We start from the raw sequence: 19678 nt of genomic DNA, 5'->3' as shown, positions 1-19678 counted from the left end.
GCTCGAGTCTCCTCTCAGAATGAGAGGAGTTAGGCCATTAGTCCACCGCGCTGGCCCAATGCGGATTGGCAGACTTCACACACGCAGAGAATTAAGAAAATTCTCTGGTATGCAGGTTTCCTGACGATGTTTTCCTTTACCGCTTGAGACACGTGATATTTAATTTCTTTAAATGCACACAACTGAAAATTTGGAGTTGCATGCCACGGACACAGAAAACATATGTACAAGTACCCCGGACCGGATTTGAACCCGCACCCTCCGGAATCGGAGGCAGAGGTCATATCCACTGAGCTATCACGGCTATGGCCTATATTGGGCCCATTTATGTTTGAAAAATGGTTCTCCTTTCCTTTGTTATGAGTGTCATAGTTCATATCCCCATATCCCCACAGGAACGGTAACTGCGATTTTGCTAGTAATTTACATACATGTTATTCTGTTGTAAATCAAATAGTAATTTATGTTATAAAGTGTAAGATGTATGTGCCAGTATGCAGATATTGTTGCGTATCGCTGTAGTGAAGCGAGCAAAAGTATGTTCTTTGCACGCGCCAGTGGCCATGTTTACATTGTATATGAATAAAAATAAACAAACCATCTTTGTACAGCACATGTGTACAGACAGGGTCGTAAACCTTGTATACAGTGCACTCTGTACGCACTCTACACTTACGTAAGTATAATCTTTTTAATTTTTTTTTTATTCTACAAGCTAGCTCTTGACTACAATCCCACCTGATGGTAAGTGATGATGCAATCTAAGATGGAAGCAGGCTAGCTTGTTAAGAGAAGGATGAAATCCACACTCCTACCGAAACGCTAAATCGCTTGGCGGTACGTCTTTGTCGGTAACTAACCACGGCCGAAGCCTCCCACCAGCCAGGCCTGGACCAATTAAGAAAATATCAATCGGCCCAGCCGGGGATTGAACTCAGACCTCCGTCTTGTAAATCCACCGCGCATACCACTGCGTCACGGAGGCCGTCAAATCGCCGTTAATTTTTGCAGCTCTCGTGGAAACATCAAAAACAGGCATTAATTACCTTGATTTTCGCGCCGAATCCGTGAAAATACGTTCCACGTAGTTATAGAACTTTTTGTATGTTAGCTGACACTAGACCCGTCTTACACATACCTCGGATTCAAACCCGCACAGCTCAACAGCGGGACCGATGTTAAAGATGTCACCACAGATGCCTTACTATCTGTCTATATACTTATTCTGTCAATAGCAACTGTCATTTTTTAGTTTTCGAAGCGTTAGCGTTTGTAGAAAGAAAATCAACGTCCCGCTTGACTACAGGCCCTGGTTCAAATGATCAGGGCTCGTATCTAATCCGTATACAGACTTCTTTATGAGGTCCTATTGACCTCGTATCCTCCAATCTACCTTTAGAAACATTCTGCATGTCTGATAATGATGTCAGTCTATTTTGTAAGAAGTTCTGTAAGAAGGAAGGCCCGTTGGCCTGCCTTCCTTCTTACAGGAGAGGGGATATTATAGATTAATTCATCACCCTGCGGATTGTCAGGTTTAGGGTGATAATCATACTAATGTTATAAAGTCGAAGTGTGAGTGTTTGTCCTTTACCTATCACTAATCAGAGGTGAATATGACGATGCCCATTACAACCCTGTGTTGCGGAAGGAATTTTACATTTTGCATAATTTGTACGTACGGTGCATACCCTAGTTAAATACCTTGTGCTCCCCACTGATGACGCGAAACCTGTGGGCACGAGGATGTAACATCACCAACTTCCCAACTCTACTCATCGCCAATTTCAAGCTGAAAAATCACAGAAAAAAGAAAACCTACTTTCTGCTGGACTACAGATCGTGCGAATGCGTACGGGTTATACAAGGAAATGCTTGCAAATTTCAAACTGGAAAGACAGGCAGACAAGCAGTTTAATATAGCTAGAAAAATTGTTCAAGCGTGCAGACATCTACGTCATTACAAAGACATTACGTGTGAAATTGTTTTTATACGATAACTTTGCGCTGGTTATTAATTATTATAATAGAGATATAATCTATAATACCCTAATCATAACTAATTTGTTTGTTTTTTACGCTGTCACGCAAGTAATCATTCGGTAATGATAAATGTTTTTGAAAGAAATATTTGCAATATATTTATGAAGATGATCAATATTCTCTTCCCGTTACCGTCCTATTAGTCGATCGATAATGTCTCAGACCAATTATTGTATTGTAGTTATTGTCTTCTAAGAATTTTTCAGCAAAATTATCAGCTTTGAGTTGGGTGGTGTTACAACCCCATGCCTTGGAGAGCACTTCAAGCCGTCTGAGCGACCATTAGGAGTAGGACCTGTAGGACTTTTTCTGTCCTGTGCCTTTTCCGCATTTGGCCTCTAAAAGTTGCCCATTATATGTCGGTCCATTTGGTGCTGGTCCTCAATACACCTCTGCATCTAATCATCACATGTATAGGTGTATCAATGTCATCATCATCATCATCATATCAGCCGATGGACGTCCACTGCAGGACATAGGCCTTTTGTAGGGACTTCCAAACATCACGATACTGAGCCGCCTGCATCCAGCGAATCTACCAACACTGCGCTTTGTAGTGCGGGGTCGCCATTCCAGGCCATGTGCCCCGCCCATTGCCACTTTAGCTTCGCGACTCGTTGAGCTATGTCGGTGACTTTGGTTCTTCTGCGGATCTCCTCATTTCTGATTCGATCACGCAGAGATACTCCGAGCATAGCTCGCTCCATCGCCCGCTGTGTGACTCTGAGCCTTCTTATGAGGGTCCATAGTTATCAATGTAGGACTCTTAAAATCCTGACGGTGGGCCGGCATTACATGGCGTGATATAGGTATAATTGTCTATTGCTATAATCGCTTACCTTTACAAATAGGTATGCTTGTACGCAACGATTTTTTATTATAATTGGCAGGAAAGCCATTTGAACTACGTGACCCATTGCTTGTTAGCAAAGTAGGTATTTATGAGCCATAGTGCTGTGACGCAGGTTGTCTAACATAGGTTGACAATGAAGCAATAACAATTTTGCATAGGGATATTTTTATTAGCTGGTTCTTTGGTAATCGGACCTTGAACGATAATGGTAGTGTTTCGACCCACCACGTTCTATGCCCCTCCCTCTTCGACCTCGCAGACACAGTCATACACCCTTCTTGCGTACCAAGGGGGGCGGGGGTGTCTTCTAGGTCTGAAACGTCACAGCATGACGGCTCAGAATAAAGAAAACTCCAGAAGGACGTGATCGCGCATAGGAATGAAGCCGTTGAAATTACTCTTTTTTGGTGTAATTTCACGAACAAGCGATTAGTCACTGTGTATGCCTTGCTGTATGACGTGCAATTTTTGGACACAGTGCGTGCTTTATAATGACGGTTGCACGTGTTTTCTGGTGTTTTCTGTACTCTGAGCATCCGCCGTTCTCCGCAGCTGTGTCAAAATCAAAAGTCATATCTAATCAATCAGGGATCCGTAGAATATTTTTTACACTTGATTACTAACAAGTTAATTTTTCGTGAGTAGTTGTTACTAACCGGATGTTTTTTTTACTGTTGATTATTCGTTATACAACTTACCAGCCACAATGTCCTACAAATTGCGTGGTATAATATCACGTTCCGACGCTCAGAAATTTTCATTTCCTGGTAACTCAGCTATCAGAATAAAGAATTTTCGTAAATAAAAAAGTTGATCGTCTCATCGATCGATGAAGCTACTCACGAAAAATTTACTTGTAACTTGTTGTTAACTAGTAATGACTAGACTATTAGACTTTTGTAGTTTACAAGCACTTTTGAGTCATATTATGCCATTTAAAATTAAAGTTATACGTTAAAATGTAATTTGTTTTCATTTCAGATGCGTGCCTCAACAAGAGAGGTCCTCAGCCAGGGTACATCTTCCTGTTCGACATGCAGGGAGTCAAGTTGGGCCACCTCACCAGAGTCAGTCTGTCGTAAGTCACTCTCATAAGTAAACACAAAGATTTTGTCTTTTTTCATCATTTTTGTGTTTGTCCTCGAATCAACTCCATCGAGCATTAAAGTATCATTAACTTTTGATAATGTGCTTCTTCTACCTACCGTCAATTTTAAATAGTCACAGGAAGTTGTAATTCATAGTGATTTTGAATAATAAATGAATATGATATAAAAATATCTGGTGGCTGATTCGGCCGTGACTAGCCTGCGTACCGACAAAGTTGTACCACCAACGATTTAGCGTTCCAGTACGATGCCACTTAAGGTGCTTACTGCGGTATAATGAACCGTATTCTTTTTAGTTAGCGATAATATCATATTTCCAACACGGTAGTTTTAGCAGACTCAGATTACAAAAATAAGAAAAGTAATATCGAACAAAGGTTCACAACATTTGTAAGGACAACTTAATTAACAAATCAAACTGTAACCAAAATAAGATCCTAGAATGGCAGAGAATGACCTAGAGTGAAGTCACGCACTTGTGAACGATGTGTGTAGGGTTAAAGGACCCTTTGACTGTTATCAAACACTCCCCTTTTCCACTCAAGTCACTCTCCCCCGCTTATCCCAAGTAACCCATAAAGAATTTCACAACAAGAGATGTGGACGGCTCGAACGCCACGAGCACACTGAAGCCGTCCGTACCGCAAGTCGTTGCAACGCGGCGATAACAGTAGGTAATCGTATCAGATATGATACACTTAGCTCACTATAGCCCCAAAGTAGTCCCATCCCGTCATTTAGCCCTCGGACTTGCCTCTAGTATACCTACCTTCTGCGCTAGCCTAAACCCCCTGCAGCTGCCGCGATCTCATTAAGGAGCCTACAGCAAATACACAATTTAAAAAACAACTTTATTTTAGGCTGCATCGTCACTTACCATCTGGTGGTTGCAGTCAAGCGTTACATTTTCTGTAAAATAAAAAGAAAACCAGTTATTTAAATACCTTTTATGTTATGTTATATATGCGAGAATGACGTACGAAGGGAAGGTAAAGGCCGTATACGGCCTTCAAATTTGGACTTCAAACCTTATTTTTATAAATGTTATAAAAATTTACTTCCGTACAATACGGAATATTCCATTTATCAACATTACATCTCTTGATCTCTTTCAATGAAAAAAAAATCATTACCTACAAGAAAATCTCAAAAACATTAATTGTTTTTGTTGTGAATAAATCACAGAAATCATCATCAGAAAGTGTAAAAGTATTTATTACATATTCCGTTTACCTACGTATATGGGTTGCAAGCATTTTATTTTGAATTTTAATTCCTTTTAATATATTAATTAATGTTAATTAAACTTGCCGGTACAACGGACTCAACCTATTAACATCAATTCAATAACAACCGCATTTTTCATATTCCGTAAAGCTCATTGTCAACGAAAATTACAATGTCAAACGCAATTTAGATCAGTTATCAATAAATCAATAATAATATAATTACTCGCATACTGATGAACATAACAGCTAGTGTCTGGCACCTTAACCACCTGATCATTCCAAGAGCAAGAAACCAAGTAGGTAGCAGTGGCGAAGGATGGATTTAGATGAAGGGAAGCCGTCCGTATCGAAAAGGAAATTCATACAGCGTCCGGATCCTCATAATATCTATATAAAGTACAACGTTGAATATGCATGGATTTTATAGGTAACCCGGTGAGAATGGCTTTGAGAGCTCTTCGCCGCTGATAGTGATAGATAGTAGAATCGCTAAGACACCAATCATGTTGTATGAGCCTCAGCATTTTGCTGCATTGGTACACCAAGCTTTAATCCATACAGTTCCTAAAGAACCCCAACGAAGTTATTGACAAGATATCAATATGATTTTTATTTCATTCGGCATTCGGGTAATTAACTAATTAACACATAAAAACCAAGCCGTCTGGATGCTTATAAAGTAAATAAGATTATAAAATTCCAAAATCAATTAAGAATCTTTTAACGTAATTAGAATGATAAATCATACATTTTTATCTTCCTTACATTCAATGTATTAAAAAAATATTTGAAGTATACTTAGGTATACATAGTTCAAATATTTTTTTAACACATTACAACATATAAACGCACAAATAACAAAGATATTAAATTGTACTTTGTTTGAACGCCCATACAAATTCAACACATGCAGCGATCTCTCTCAGCGACGACGTCATTCTTTCGTATCATTTAGTATGTAGCGTGTGTAGCATTTTTCAGTTATCCGTGGTTGCGCTGCAAAATTGACCCTTTAAATCCCTGTAGCTCCGAAAGTGATGATCGCAGATACCCTGTTACTTCAACAAAATTGCTTTACCTACTATTAGCATACTTTTAATTTATATACAATTTAAAAAATCCCGATTCCCGCCGGGTTACCGATTACAAATTCATGCATATTCATTATTGTAATGAATATGATGTATGTTAGGATACCATATCGAGCGGTATGAATTTCCTTTTTATTGGGTTACCTTCGACAAAATTTCAACCTTCGCCACTGGTACATTATATAAAGTTACGGTTTATACTTGGACAATTGAGCAGGTGCCTTGAAGCCTTCCAAAACCATCAAGATCCAAATTCCATAATTGGCTATGTACCGTACTTAGTACTTACGTAAGGTAGAGCATTGGTTGACGACAACCTTCCGAAAATGCATGCTCTGCATGGTTTCGGCCACAGATATAAGTTTAGCTTTTAGCGATGTCTGTTCTGTGGTCCTGGCCGATTATATTAAAGTCATATTTACTCTATGACCATTCATTACATGGTAATAAAATAAATATGTACATCTAAAGTTATTTATTGATATATGTATGTATATGTTTATATAGCTTCCAGAAGGACAGACAAAGGTAATGATCCGAATGGTTGTTATCATGCTTACGTTTTTATATTTTGTACATAATAATAATTTAAATGTATTTTTTTTAAGTACTTATCTTTTTTATTACTCATTAACATTTTACATGTGGTCGTAATAATGTAATTAGTTGTAAGTTGGTGTTTGTAAATAAAACAAATACCTTCACATGATAATAACAACTATTATACCTAACATTTATAATTTTATTACTTTGTTATATTTTTTAACTCTTAAAGGTACATATTTTTATTTACTTTGGAGACTTTGAAGACTGTTCAGGAACTCCGTAATAATATTTACTACTATTTATACATACTATTTATTTAAGAAATTAAATATCACGTGCCTGAAACGGTGAAGGAAAAACATCGTGAGGAAACCTGCATACCTGAGATTTTTTTAATTCTCTATGTGTGTGAAGTCTGCCGCATTGGCGCAGCGTGGTGGACTTTTGGCCTAACTCCTCTCATTCTGAGAGGAGACTCGAGCTGAAAATGGGTTGATAATGATGATCATACATAATATAAGTACGACATTAATCCATTGATTTACTGTGAAACTATTAAGGCTTTATTAATCATGTACCTAGAGTAGGTATTTACCTGGCTTACAAGTTTAATCTGTATCATGTAAGTCAGATTTATTTAATGTTGCGAGAGAGAAAAAAATCTTAATAGGCAAAAGCCTCCCGGACTTTGTCATGTCACAAAAGCTGAGTCTGTCAGCATTATACTAGTGTTGTAGTCAAGTCTTGAGTTGAGATCAAGGTGGCTTTAATATGCTACGAATACATTTTTTTTTTTGTTTGACACATATTTTTGGTTGATTTTGTTTTATGATGTAGTATATGATATAATTCCTATCCTGATGTAGATAAAAATAATAACTGAGTTACCAGAATCAAGAATTTTTGTAAATAAAGAAGTTGATCGTCTCATCGAGATGAAGCTACTCACGAAAAATTAGCTTGTTAGTAATGAGGTGTACAAAATGTTCTACGGATCCCTGACTAATAATATAGAAGAGGCATAGGATATTTCACTTTCAGTTCATAGACTAATTCTATTTTAATAGGCTAATTTTATTAATTTCATTAAATTTGCATGACAGAGATGGCTGAATGCATTGTATTTTGTTGTAGGTATTCAGCAAATTAAAGAATTTGAGTTTCAATTCAATATTCTTGTTTGCAAGAGGTTGACTATCGATTTTCAACTACGAATATATCCACAAATAATACGTGAATAAATAATACGTGATTTAAACGAAAATCTACAAACTTACATATAGGGGAGGACAGAAGTCGGCAGACTATATATTTTTATTATTAAGTAATTACTTAAGTATTATTAATTGTTGTAATTAAGTAATTTACAACATATTTATATATTTTAATAACATATTTAATTGTTGTTTTTATTTCCTCATTCCAGTATTATTTATAGCATTGTTATAGAATTGTAAATACTATTGTATTATAGATGCTTTAACTTTTTGGGTTCAGCACAGCGTTTTGTAGGACATGCTCCTTGCGTGTCCTGCGAAGTATTGATAAAGGCATTTTAGAATTTAAACTATCGTGAGTGTTATTCATATTAATTGATTATGAAACACGGTTAAAACTCACTTGATATTAGGTTGGAGTATGCCCGACTAGTTTCGAACCCATATGGGGCTCTTAGTCATGAGCTGGTTTTTGCATCGCGGCACGATTCAAAAGTTTGGAGTTTGGATTTGGTTTTAGCCGTGTTTCAATTAATATGATAAAGGCATTGTTATCCACTTACCATCGGGTGGACCATCTGCATGTTCTATCATCATCATTATCATCGTCATCATCATCATCATCAGCTGATCGTCGTCCACTGCCGGATATATTCCTTTTGCATCGACTTCCAAACACAACGGTCTCGAACCGCTAGCATCCATCCTGCAACATGCTTGATGTCTTTGGTCCACCTAGTGGGGGGTCGACCAACACTGCGCTTTCCGGTGCGGGGTCGCCATTCCACCTTGGGACCCCAACGTCCATATAGGCTCTTTGAACTGTGTGCCCTGCCAATAGCCGCTTCAGCTTCGCGACCTGCTGAACTATGTCAGTGAATAATTCTTCAGGATCTCCTCATTTCTGACTCGATCACGCATCATTTATTATTTTTTACGCAGTCGTCAGTCGTAATTAATTTTGTTCATTATAGGATGGTGCGGGACAGGTCACCATGAGCGTTTGAATATGAAGTTTCGTTACTTCGGTAAAATCTATAACTGATTTATTGCAACTTAGTGAACAGTAACTATAAGCGCCCTGCTCGAATAAAACCGCCCACTTAGTGAAGTTACTAAGAAGACTATCGCTAATCGGTTTTGAAATAATCGTATTGGAATCGAAAATCGGTATATAAATATTGCGAATCTGTAGTTACGTCCCCGCACTATCTCACTATAATCGCACTATAATTTGTAAGTTGTTTTAATTTCTAACGTATACTGCTTTTTAAAAAAGAAAATCTAAAATAAGTTAAAAAGAAACCTGTGTCTCTGGTTCCAGGTCCCTGCGCAAGTTCTTCCAGTACGTGCAGGAGGCGATGCCGGTGCGCATGCGCGAGATCCACGTATTCAACACCGAGCCCATCCTCGACAAGCTGCTGCTGCTCATCCGCCCCTTCATGGACAAGAAGTTCTTTGACATGGTAACATTGGTCGCAGGCACACAAATCTTAATAACAAGGCACTAGAAATGTTGTGTACGACTGTTCTTGTCGTCGCAAGGTGCACAATTTCTCAAGAGCGCTTTCAAACTCCGATTTGTCAAGGTACCTAGTGGTATAACATCTCAAGCAGTTCCCAGGATTAGTGACCTTGGGTGTACGTTTAAAGAATTCTTTTATAATGCTCACACTAAACAATTTATGGTCTACTAAAGAACACCCGCGACTTCGTTCGCTCCTATCCGGCCCAGACGGAAAATCCGTTCTTAGCGGACGTCTCCTAACTATAAACTAACTCCCTGCAAATTTTCATATTTCTACGTCAAGTGATTTTCGATATTTCGTGATTAGGGAGCGTTATTTAAGACGACTAAACAACGTGACGGTAAGAACGTTGCTTGACAAAAAGAATTATAAATTTTAGGCGCAAAAGGAAACTCTAGAACTCTTAAGCTCTAAAACAAGCGTTAGCCGTGAGCGCTGTCTGTTCTGTGCCAACAACAATTAAAAAACAAGTACCTACATTGACTGATGAATGTGTTGTGTTATTTTTATATGATTTACTGTGTTATTCTCCGCGATATCTTAGCATATTCAAAGAACTAACAAAATATATAACCTAAGTTTTTAATGCTAAAACTTTCTCATAAAGAGTAACTTCTCAAAATGTCATATTTAAAAATTTGTTGTCCTAAAAATGTGTCTCAATGTCCACAGATAAAGTTCCACCACAAAAACGAGGACTTGGAGAAGTTCTACGAGACAGTCGTCCCCCGGTGCGCCTTACCGCCCGACCACGGCGGCACCCTCCCAGACACCCAGACCCTGCACAAGAAGTGTATGCAGACCCTCAAATCCATGGAACCGTACTTCCGAGCTGAAGAAGAACAGAGGATCAACGCGCTGCCCGACAAGAAAAGAGATAAAGCTATGGAGAAGGCGTTTAAGAATTTGGAAATAGATTAGTTTCCGTTTCAAATTGCCACATAGGCGAAAGCAAGATAGACTATTCAAAAAAATTGCTGTCTTTTGCGCAATTGCGCATACATTCGTTTAAATTTTAATTTAGATTTGGTAATAGGCATGTTTCAAGACTATATTTTAATTCTTCGTTTTCATATTGGTGGATGCGAGATGGACTGAACCAAATTGAATTGTCATCTTAAGTGCATAGCTTGATTTGATATTCTAGCGATGTTGAGTTTTATCTAATCTCTGGCGTCTTTGAATGAATAACACTGGTTAACAAATAACGACGCGTAACTTGTACAAGGCAAATAATATTTAAATTATTTATGGTATTTTCTATTCCATTTGAGTTTATTTGTAAATAGACATTTTTATTTTTGGTACTTTTATTTTATCAATTTAATAACACAATTATAAAGTATACTATACCGGTATACTTTATGGTTGTGTTATTATGTGTGTATGTCATAATGAAATTGTTACTATCTATAATAATTGTTAAAATGTTTTTTTTAAACAAAAACAAAGGATAAACAGTAATTTTTAAAACAAAAATGGAAATTCACAAACCACATATAGATAATTCAATTCATAATTTGCGATACGAGGTTAGCCCAAATAACTAACTTGGGATACTTCATACAGTTTGGTTTAGTGTAGTGAAGTGTCTCGGGATGTCAAAATCGGTAATAATTTAGTTTTTTACTTGCAAAAGTATGCCAATCAGTTGTCTATTGACTTCTCTGTCTATGCTAATTGCGCTTGTATTTCAGTTGACATTCCGTAATGGTGCCTTAAAGATATCATTTAGTGATGTCTGGATTACTCCTTACCGATACGATTAATGAGATCAAGTGTATAGTCGGTTGCAATCTTTATGACGTCTCCGAAAGAAGGTGCGGGTTTCCCTACGTGGAGCTCATACTTAAGGTACACTAAAATCAAGACGCGTGAGGTGACTTCGGGTGGGTGGGAGTTGCGCACGGCGATGATGCCCTGCCGCCGCGCCTCTGTGTAACCGGTGGTACTTAAAATATTGGGCAACTTCACGCACGATTTTCAGAAACGTCATAAAGATTGCATCGGACTATACGTACGTTATAAATATTTTTTATTTAAATATATTATAGGTACTCGTTATTAATATGTATTAGTCTGATGTGATAGTGTTAAATCAAAGATGTTAATATAAGTAATTCAATATTGTTTTCCCGTGATAACTAATTAAGTACATAATGATTGACGGTTTTAGAAATTTAGAGTACTTATTAGAAGCCAAAGCACGCTGTGCATTAGAAATTCACTGCCTTAAATATAACCAAGTCAATGATTGCAGTAGTGATTTTAAAATATTTTCATAAATAAATAGGCGATATGTAGGAGACATCAATTGATTTAAAATTGACTGAAATAACATAACGGGAATACTTAAAAGCAATTTATTGTTTAAATAAAGAAATTAATTTTAGGTTTTTGTTACTATTTAATTGTATTATTTATGTAAAAAAAATTGACAATTAGAATTTTAAGTTTTGGAAATAATAAGTACAAATATTATGATTATTTAAATGTTATAAAATATATATCAAACATGATATTTTTGGAAAAGACAAAACAAAAGTCTGTCTTTTAAATATTCTTATTAAATCTCTTTAGATAGTAATGTAGTCAACTATAGTGCAAATAAAATAATCGCGCTTAGTTATTAGACCAAAACAAAATTTTGAAATAAAACATTGCACAATTATATTTATGCACTTGTGATAACTCTCCTTAAATGTAAATATAACATTATGGTATTTTATTTTTTCAACTAACTGAACTGTATTTCGAGAAATTGTAATTAGTGGTTATAAAGCTGTAACCGAACGGACGAATAAAGTGAAGAGGACGTATTATTGACAGCAGAATAATGGTATCTTGAACGACTACTTCAGTAAAATAAAAGTATTGATAGACTTTATGTTTTTGTAGGACTGGGAAAATTTAACTATCTGTAAGATTTGTGCTGTTATAAACCTTAAAATATTTTAGAGAAAACTATGGTTTTCTTTAGTGAGCTCTGAGCATTTTTATGACTTAAATGTTGTGACAAATTTCACCATGAAACTTACGTACTTATTGTTTTATATAATATTTTAATGTGTCGTGTATAATTTGAATTTTATCAACCTATTTAGTACATATAAATATATTATTAAGCGAATATGTTATAATTATCGATACTATCAATCATTAATCCTTTAATTCCAGGTACTAGAAAAGCTTAAATGTTAGTTTAAATATTGTTTTTAGTTTGAATTTCGGACAATTTCGTTCAATCGAAAGGTGATTTAAATTTCAATAAAATGAAATAAATTAAAAGCTAAATAATGTTGTATAATATTATTTCAAGTACTTAAATATTGTTAATATTTATCTATTTACCTAGGTACCAGTTTTGTGTAGATAAATGGTGGTGGAATATCACAAAATTTTGAATCCAATTCAACATTAATAATTATAAAGAATATTTTAAGCTGTACTACAATAAGTATTTAAGATATTGTTTCTTAGGGCTATAATAGCTAGTTAGTGTGTTTAATGTGATACATGTTTTTTTATTCTTTTTTATTTGGTTCTGAGAACCAACTTGGCATTTGGGGTTACCTAGCGGAAATAAAGATTTATTTGCTGTTCTACTTTGTTTTATTAATATCCTGGGTGCATTTGTTTGGTAGTAATTAGAACAGTCAGACATGAGTCATGACCTAAGGAAAAAGAAATAAAACCAGTTGGATTGTAACCGAAATCGAGTCTTCCGTCACAGTTATACTGAGTAAAATACCTACCTACCCTAGGTGAAATTATAATATAATTAAAGCACTGTCAAGTCGCTCACAAAGCCGCAGCGAACAGTCCGCTGTATTAATGAAGCCGCGCAACGTTACTTTGCTAAATAATTTTAAATAGTATTTTTCTTTATTTTACCGGGTGATTTCAGTTTACTTTCATTAGCCAAATTCTTAGACGATTTATATATACTCTATGGTCAAATTCTAATAGAAGCTTTAGGAGCTTTAAAAATCGGTTACAAAACCGGTACGGGAAAGAAGCTTTTTAACGGCCTTGTTGAGATTTTTCCTAGCTGGCAATACCAAAAAGTAACTGTCAAAAATAACCGTCGTTAAGCACCTGCTGTGTTTATTGCGATTGCGAAGTTAAAGTTATTGTGAAATAAAATTATGAATGAAAAGTTGTAAGTTAATTGAAAATTCTTCATAATAATTGTAAAAATAAATGTTATTTATTATTTTATGTAACAACTTTGGTGATATACAGTTACCATCTCCGTAAATGTGTAAGTTGACAAGCTTTGTGCAAGCGTTTATTAAAAAATATTTTGTGTATCAAGTATATGTCATACTTATTTCGAAATACACTCATTAGGTCGGGGAAAAGTATAATCTGAATTAAATAAAAGTTGAACACTGTTACTTGAGTCCCAGAATTGAATAACATATCAAGAAGACAATGCATTTGTATTGTATCTGCAAATAAATAAAGTATAATACTCAGTATAATAAATTAGTGACTTATTATGTTGAAAAAGAGAAGATTCATATGGCAGACATAAATCATAACTAATATAACTTGTAGTCTAGGATCTAAGGAACATATATTTTACTATTAATTACTATCAAGTGGGTTCATCAAGTTTTTCCTTCATAAAAATTCTTCATTGTGATTTTTTTTATTCTACTTTCTTAATGAATGAGAATAACTCAATTTTTTATTTAATTGGAACTGTAAATAATAAGATGAGAGTCAAAAAGTGAACAAGATAACACTTAATCTCTATTCGATATTTCTATCACTGATCCTTGGCATTGGGAGAAGTTGAAAAAAAGTACAACAGCCAACAAGAAAAGTAAAAACAAATAGGTACTTACCTACTTAATGCTACTTTAAATAAAATACAAATACTTTATTTGTAGTGATAAGTGTATGTTTTCCCACTTTTTTTAAAACATAAAATAAAAGTATTGATTACAATACTGAACTTATTTTATTCTTACTCGTGGTATTGGATGTTAATATTATTATTGTCTCTCATTTATTTATTACTTCTTTTTATTAACAATATAAGTATAAAATACAAGACATTATTAAAAAAATTATTATTATTATTTGTTTAAATTACAGTATGAAATGGAATCTGTGGACAATAACAAATTTGAAGTAACCTCAACTAAAAGAAAAGTCAAGACGGGTCCCAACGTGTACCTCAACCCAGCTCTAGACCTCCTAGCAAACGAGGACCCCATGTGTAACACAGCCATGGAAATAACACCCAACAAGCGACGCAAGCGGACTAAAAGTGACATTGCTGCATTTGAAAATACTGCTTTAGATCTAGGTATTTTTCTCTTCCGATACCTTCTTAATCCAGCCCTCTAGCAAAATCCATTATTAGAGGACATTGACTTACTATAAACTACCTCCCTGCTAAATTTCATCTTTGTATGTATATTGGCTATTGAGAATATGTGAAACCTTTCACTTTTATAAATATAGATAGGTTTATCTAAAGAACTGTAATAGAACCCTGTGACAGCTTCTCTGGGGATGTGTTTGTGCTGCCTAGCATTATGTTCTCGTCTGAAAATATCGTAGCTTTTGAAATTATTAAACTGGAAGCAGTTGTGTACACATTATTTATGTGATTTGGAGCTTAACATTATTTATGTGATCTGGAGCTTAACATTATTCAGTTTAGTTCCTTGTATATTGTTATGTGGTACAGATACTGGCTTGATCATCATCATCATGGCCTGGCAAACACACCATCTGTTTCACCATTACCGTTCTCAGCTGATGGATGTCCACTGCTGGTCGATTGCTGCTAGCTGCTGGCTGCTAATGCTGTGTAGACCTCTTATAAGGACTTAATACCACAATCTTAAGCCACTTGCATCTAGTGGATCTCTGTACCCCACTTGGTTGACCTAGTGTGAGGTCAACCAATTGGCATTTCTGGTGTTCACATGATGGTGGTGGTGGTTCACATTAAGAATCAACTCAACTCATCAAACTCTTTGTGACCCCATTATCCATCAGCAAATACATATTTAGTTTCTTTTAAGCAAACCAAGTCTCTCTCTCTAGTCGGTCCCTCATGACTGAGGATCGTGACCACCTTGGCGAGTCATCGTTTGGTTCACAATGCTCCTCCATCGAGTGTGGTCGCTGGCCATTTGAACGGCACTGTAAAAGGTTCGGGCTTCCTTTAGAAGATCGGACCATCGGGTTGGAGATCTACCTCGTGGCCGTTTGCCTTCCACATTTCCCACCACAATATTTTTTTCCAAGTTTTCGTTCCCACGGCGTGTGATATGTCCAAAATAACTAAGGATGCGCTGTAGACAGATGGTTGAGAGACGTGTTTTAATTTGAAGCTGTGAAAGAATTGATACATTTGTGCGTTTGGCAGTCCACGGTACACGTAACATTCGCCTCCAACACCACATCTCGAACGCATCAATTCTTTGTCTTTCTCTGGCGTGAATAGTCCACGTCTCTACACCATACAGGAAAATCGGAAAAATAAGTGCCTGAACCAGGCGTGTTTTGGTTCTGTTTGTGATGCTTCGATTCTTCCAGATGTTTGCTAATTTCGTCATCGCATCCTATTGCTATTGCTTATTTAAAATTTATTTTGAGGTCCAGGTGGGTCTTAAATAAATCAAATAAAATTTCTTAAATGGCAATCTAAAAATAATATTCAAATATCAATTTTCCTGTTTCAGGTATCAGCAAAGCTGCGGTCAATGAGTTTCTTCAACGCGAACTTGAAAATGTACGTAGAAACATTAAACACTATGAAACGCCTATCAAAACTGAAAAATGTGATCATTCATTACCAGATGCAGAACCAATTTATGCTAATTTGACTGATTTAAATATACAAACTACTAATTTACCGGAAAATGCCAGTTTAAATGAACAAAGCATTGTTTCATCTGAAACCACTAACATTGTATCTACAAGTAATAGTATTATTGAAAATATACAAGAAAAGACAATTGTTGGTACTGAAAATGATGTAGTAATGGTAGAAAATGAATTAGAAATGGACTCAGGAATCTCAGGAGTTGAACAGAAATCGATAAATGCACACACTAGCGGTTTAGAAGCTAATGACATATCAGCTATAACAAACGCAACAACCATACAAACAAATATTACAAACCAAATTTTTATGAATAACAGTAATTTGAATTTAAGTTTCATAGATAGATTAGCTATAGAATCGCCATCAACCTCAAATCAATCCTATTATTTCGATGATGATCTAAACGAGAGTAATATAATGGAAATAAAAACAATAACAATTATAACCAAAAAGAAACTTGTCCCTAATAAGAAAAATACTAACCCGTTTTTAAACCCTAATCTAAATGTCGAAGATGTACCTACAACTGAGAATCCATTTCTTGACAATCAAGAGTTGACAAAACCTGAATTGGAATACAATATTGAAGCCACAAACAGACCTTTAGATAACCTTGGAACAGTTAATAATCTAGTACCTAGGAAGTTATTTATCAATGATACTAATAGTACAATATCGACTGTGAATGAATCAGTCTCAAATACAGGTCCTGAGTATGAAAATATAGATAGCTATAGATCTGAAAGTCCCATATACGAAAATATAGGCGAAGACCTACCCGATGAAGTGTTCAACAAACAAAGTAAACTCTTAGGATGTGATGTATCGCGGTTCAGTGCTGTAGACATCCTGAATTTGAACAAAAACTGTCAAATTAACAATTCCAACGAATCGACGGAAAGTAAAAAAGATTTGAAACACTCGATATTCAAAGCTAGCAACAAACTGTCAAAGAAAGTTTTCAAGACGTTAAAAAAGAAATTCAAAGGAGAGAAAGTTGAACCCAATGTAACTTTGAACCCTTATGAAGTGCCAAGAAAACAGCCGAAGGAGAAGAATACCAAGAAAAATGATTCCGGAATAGAAAACCCAGCGTTGAAATTGGATAATTCAGATGAAATTGAAATCGAAGAAATAGATGACGAGCATGAATACGAAACTATCAAAACTGTACGGAACACGCGTTTGAATACAAACGTTACTCCGCTGAAAGAGAGGGTAGTTGACAATTTTGACATTTCAAATAAAAGTTACACTCCAGGTAAAAAGGTTAGATTCGATTCGACTTTGAACAGGCAAAAGATTATAACTGGGAACAGTTTCGATTGTGACATCCAAAGTCCGGGGTTTGATGCCAAAATCGATAATTATCACGATGAATTAGAGAACTGTATGAATGAGAGAAAGTTTTTACAGCAAAACATGTGAATATTTTCTTATAACTACTATTGGCAAATTCGTTCGTAACACTCCCGATAGTCCGCGCGGGCCGGGGGATGTGTAGCGATGAATGAAAAACCCACGACTGATGCACTTCACTTCGCCGCACGCACCATTTCACACCCGCGCAGTTTTTCCCCCCGTCGCCCGCATATCATGAAAGTGTCATCAACGAAGTTGCCAAGCTTTACCACATACTTATGAGTATTTTGATTATTTTTTTCAACTTGAATTTTGTACATAACAGATGCCTATAATTATTAAGGAACTCCATAATTTATATATTTTTAAGACTGTTTTTAGAATTAAATCTAGTACTTATTATCTTATTGTTAAGTTGCACAGATAGAATTATTGTGATTATTTGACGAAATCCAAAGCCTAAGTTGTCCAAAGAATGCAATTGTTTTAGGCGTTATACAAAGGTCTAATTGTAATACCTACTAAAATGTGATTGCCGAAAAATTACTAAAATGTACCCACCATTTCTTATTTATTCATTGTGATACATAATGTACTTAATCTTGCCAAATAAATGCACTAGTATTAATACATCGTTTTATTTATTTCAAATTGCACGGAATGACGATGTAGTCTTAGATGGGAAATTCGTTTGTAACACTCCCGATGGTCCGCGGGTGCCGGGAGGAGACCCCGCGAGCACGACTTCATACCCGCGCAGTTCTTCCCTCTGCCCCGCGCGCACGACTTCATACCCGCGCTGTCCTTCCCCTCTCGTCGCCCGCATTTCATTCGAAAAGTGTTAATGTAAATAATGTACCTATGCATATCTTCCTCTGATTTATAATAATAATAATAATAATAATAATAATAATTTATTTTATTTCAGAATTACAAATCCATATATTGTTAGTATATTAGTAGGTGACATTTTCATCTTACTTATTAAATTAAATTAGTACAGTTAGTAACATTGGAAATTTTTTTTTTTTGATAATATTTTAAAACAACAATCAAGTACGCCCTATAGCTACTTCCACACAATGGCCTAGAATTGGACAGTCGGGCCTAGCAGACAATACCCTTAGGATGCCATTGGTGCTAGCACGTAATCTCTGTAGGAGAGACACCGCTTTTTTACGCCTTATTGCAAAAAAGTCATTTGTATGCGCGTCTGCGAACATTTTTGAGGCGCTGCAGCACCATGGCAGCCTCAACAGCATCCTAAAGGCATTGTTATACTGAACACGCAAGGCGTTATAGGCCCGGCGCGTATATGTCACCCACAGCATACCTACCATCAACTATAATAGCGAGTCAACTGCAGACCTAAACTGAACTACTTCGATTTTTCGTACCACGAAGTCCTATATCCGACCAATTGACGCTGTAGCGAAAAATAACCTAAACTGAGTCGCTTACGGAATCCATTCATACGGTTTCTCGTACTATGAAGTCATCTTATAACCTAAACTGAATCGTTAAGCTGTCAAATTGAGCCGACCAAATAAAGTTACTTATATTGTGGCTGGAACTGAATCGTTTTCACGTATTTTACTTATAATTGACTAGCGGACGCCCGCGACTTCGTCCGCGTAAATTTCGATGTCAACTTTACTACTACCCCTACCCTACCCTACTCCTACCCTACCACTACTCCAACCCTACCCAACCCCTACCCTACCCTACCCCTACCCCTACCCCCACCCTACCCCTACCCTACCCCAAACCTACTCCTACCCTACCCCTACCTTACCTACACCCTACCCCTACCCTCCCCGTACCCTATCCCTTTCCTACC

The 19678-nt window shown here is 36.2% G+C and overlaps 2 protein-coding genes across 3 annotated transcripts in view; both read left to right on the top strand.

The window, feature by feature from the left end:
• The window catches only part of LOC112045907 (alpha-tocopherol transfer protein-like), a 29891-nt gene extending 16672 nt beyond the window's left edge, over positions 1–13219 (top strand). The window contains exons 3-6 of one of the 2 annotated variants that reach the window (XM_024082292.2): positions 3878–3974; positions 6833–6853; positions 9413–9554; positions 10290–13219. In XM_024082292.2, the coding sequence (XP_023938060.2) occupies positions 3878–3974; positions 6833–6853; positions 9413–9554; positions 10290–10538 (509 nt within the window). In that variant the 3' untranslated portion in view covers positions 10539–13219. The remainder of the gene's footprint in view (positions 1–3877; positions 3975–6832; positions 6854–9412; positions 9555–10289) is intronic. The other variant, XM_024082293.2, reaches the window with a different exon arrangement.
• A 479-nt stretch (positions 13220–13698) lies between these two features.
• On the top strand, positions 13699–18468 carry LOC112045887 (uncharacterized). The gene is made up of 3 exons (XM_024082267.2): positions 13699–13881; positions 14727–14940; positions 16331–18468. The coding sequence occupies exons 2-3, from the start codon at positions 14733–14735 to the stop codon at positions 17902–17904; spliced, it is 1782 nt and encodes a 593-aa protein (XP_023938035.2). The 5' UTR covers positions 13699–13881; positions 14727–14732; the 3' UTR covers positions 17905–18468.
• The last annotated feature ends 1210 nt before the right edge of the window (positions 18469–19678 follow it).

The sequence above is a fragment of the Bicyclus anynana genome, chromosome 8, assembly GCF_947172395.1.
Source record: "Bicyclus anynana chromosome 8, ilBicAnyn1.1, whole genome shotgun sequence".
In the NCBI taxonomy this organism is placed as follows: Eukaryota; Metazoa; Arthropoda; class Insecta; order Lepidoptera; family Nymphalidae; genus Bicyclus; species Bicyclus anynana.
Note: the sequence above shows the minus strand (reverse complement) of the source record. Positions and strands in the feature narration are given on the sequence as shown.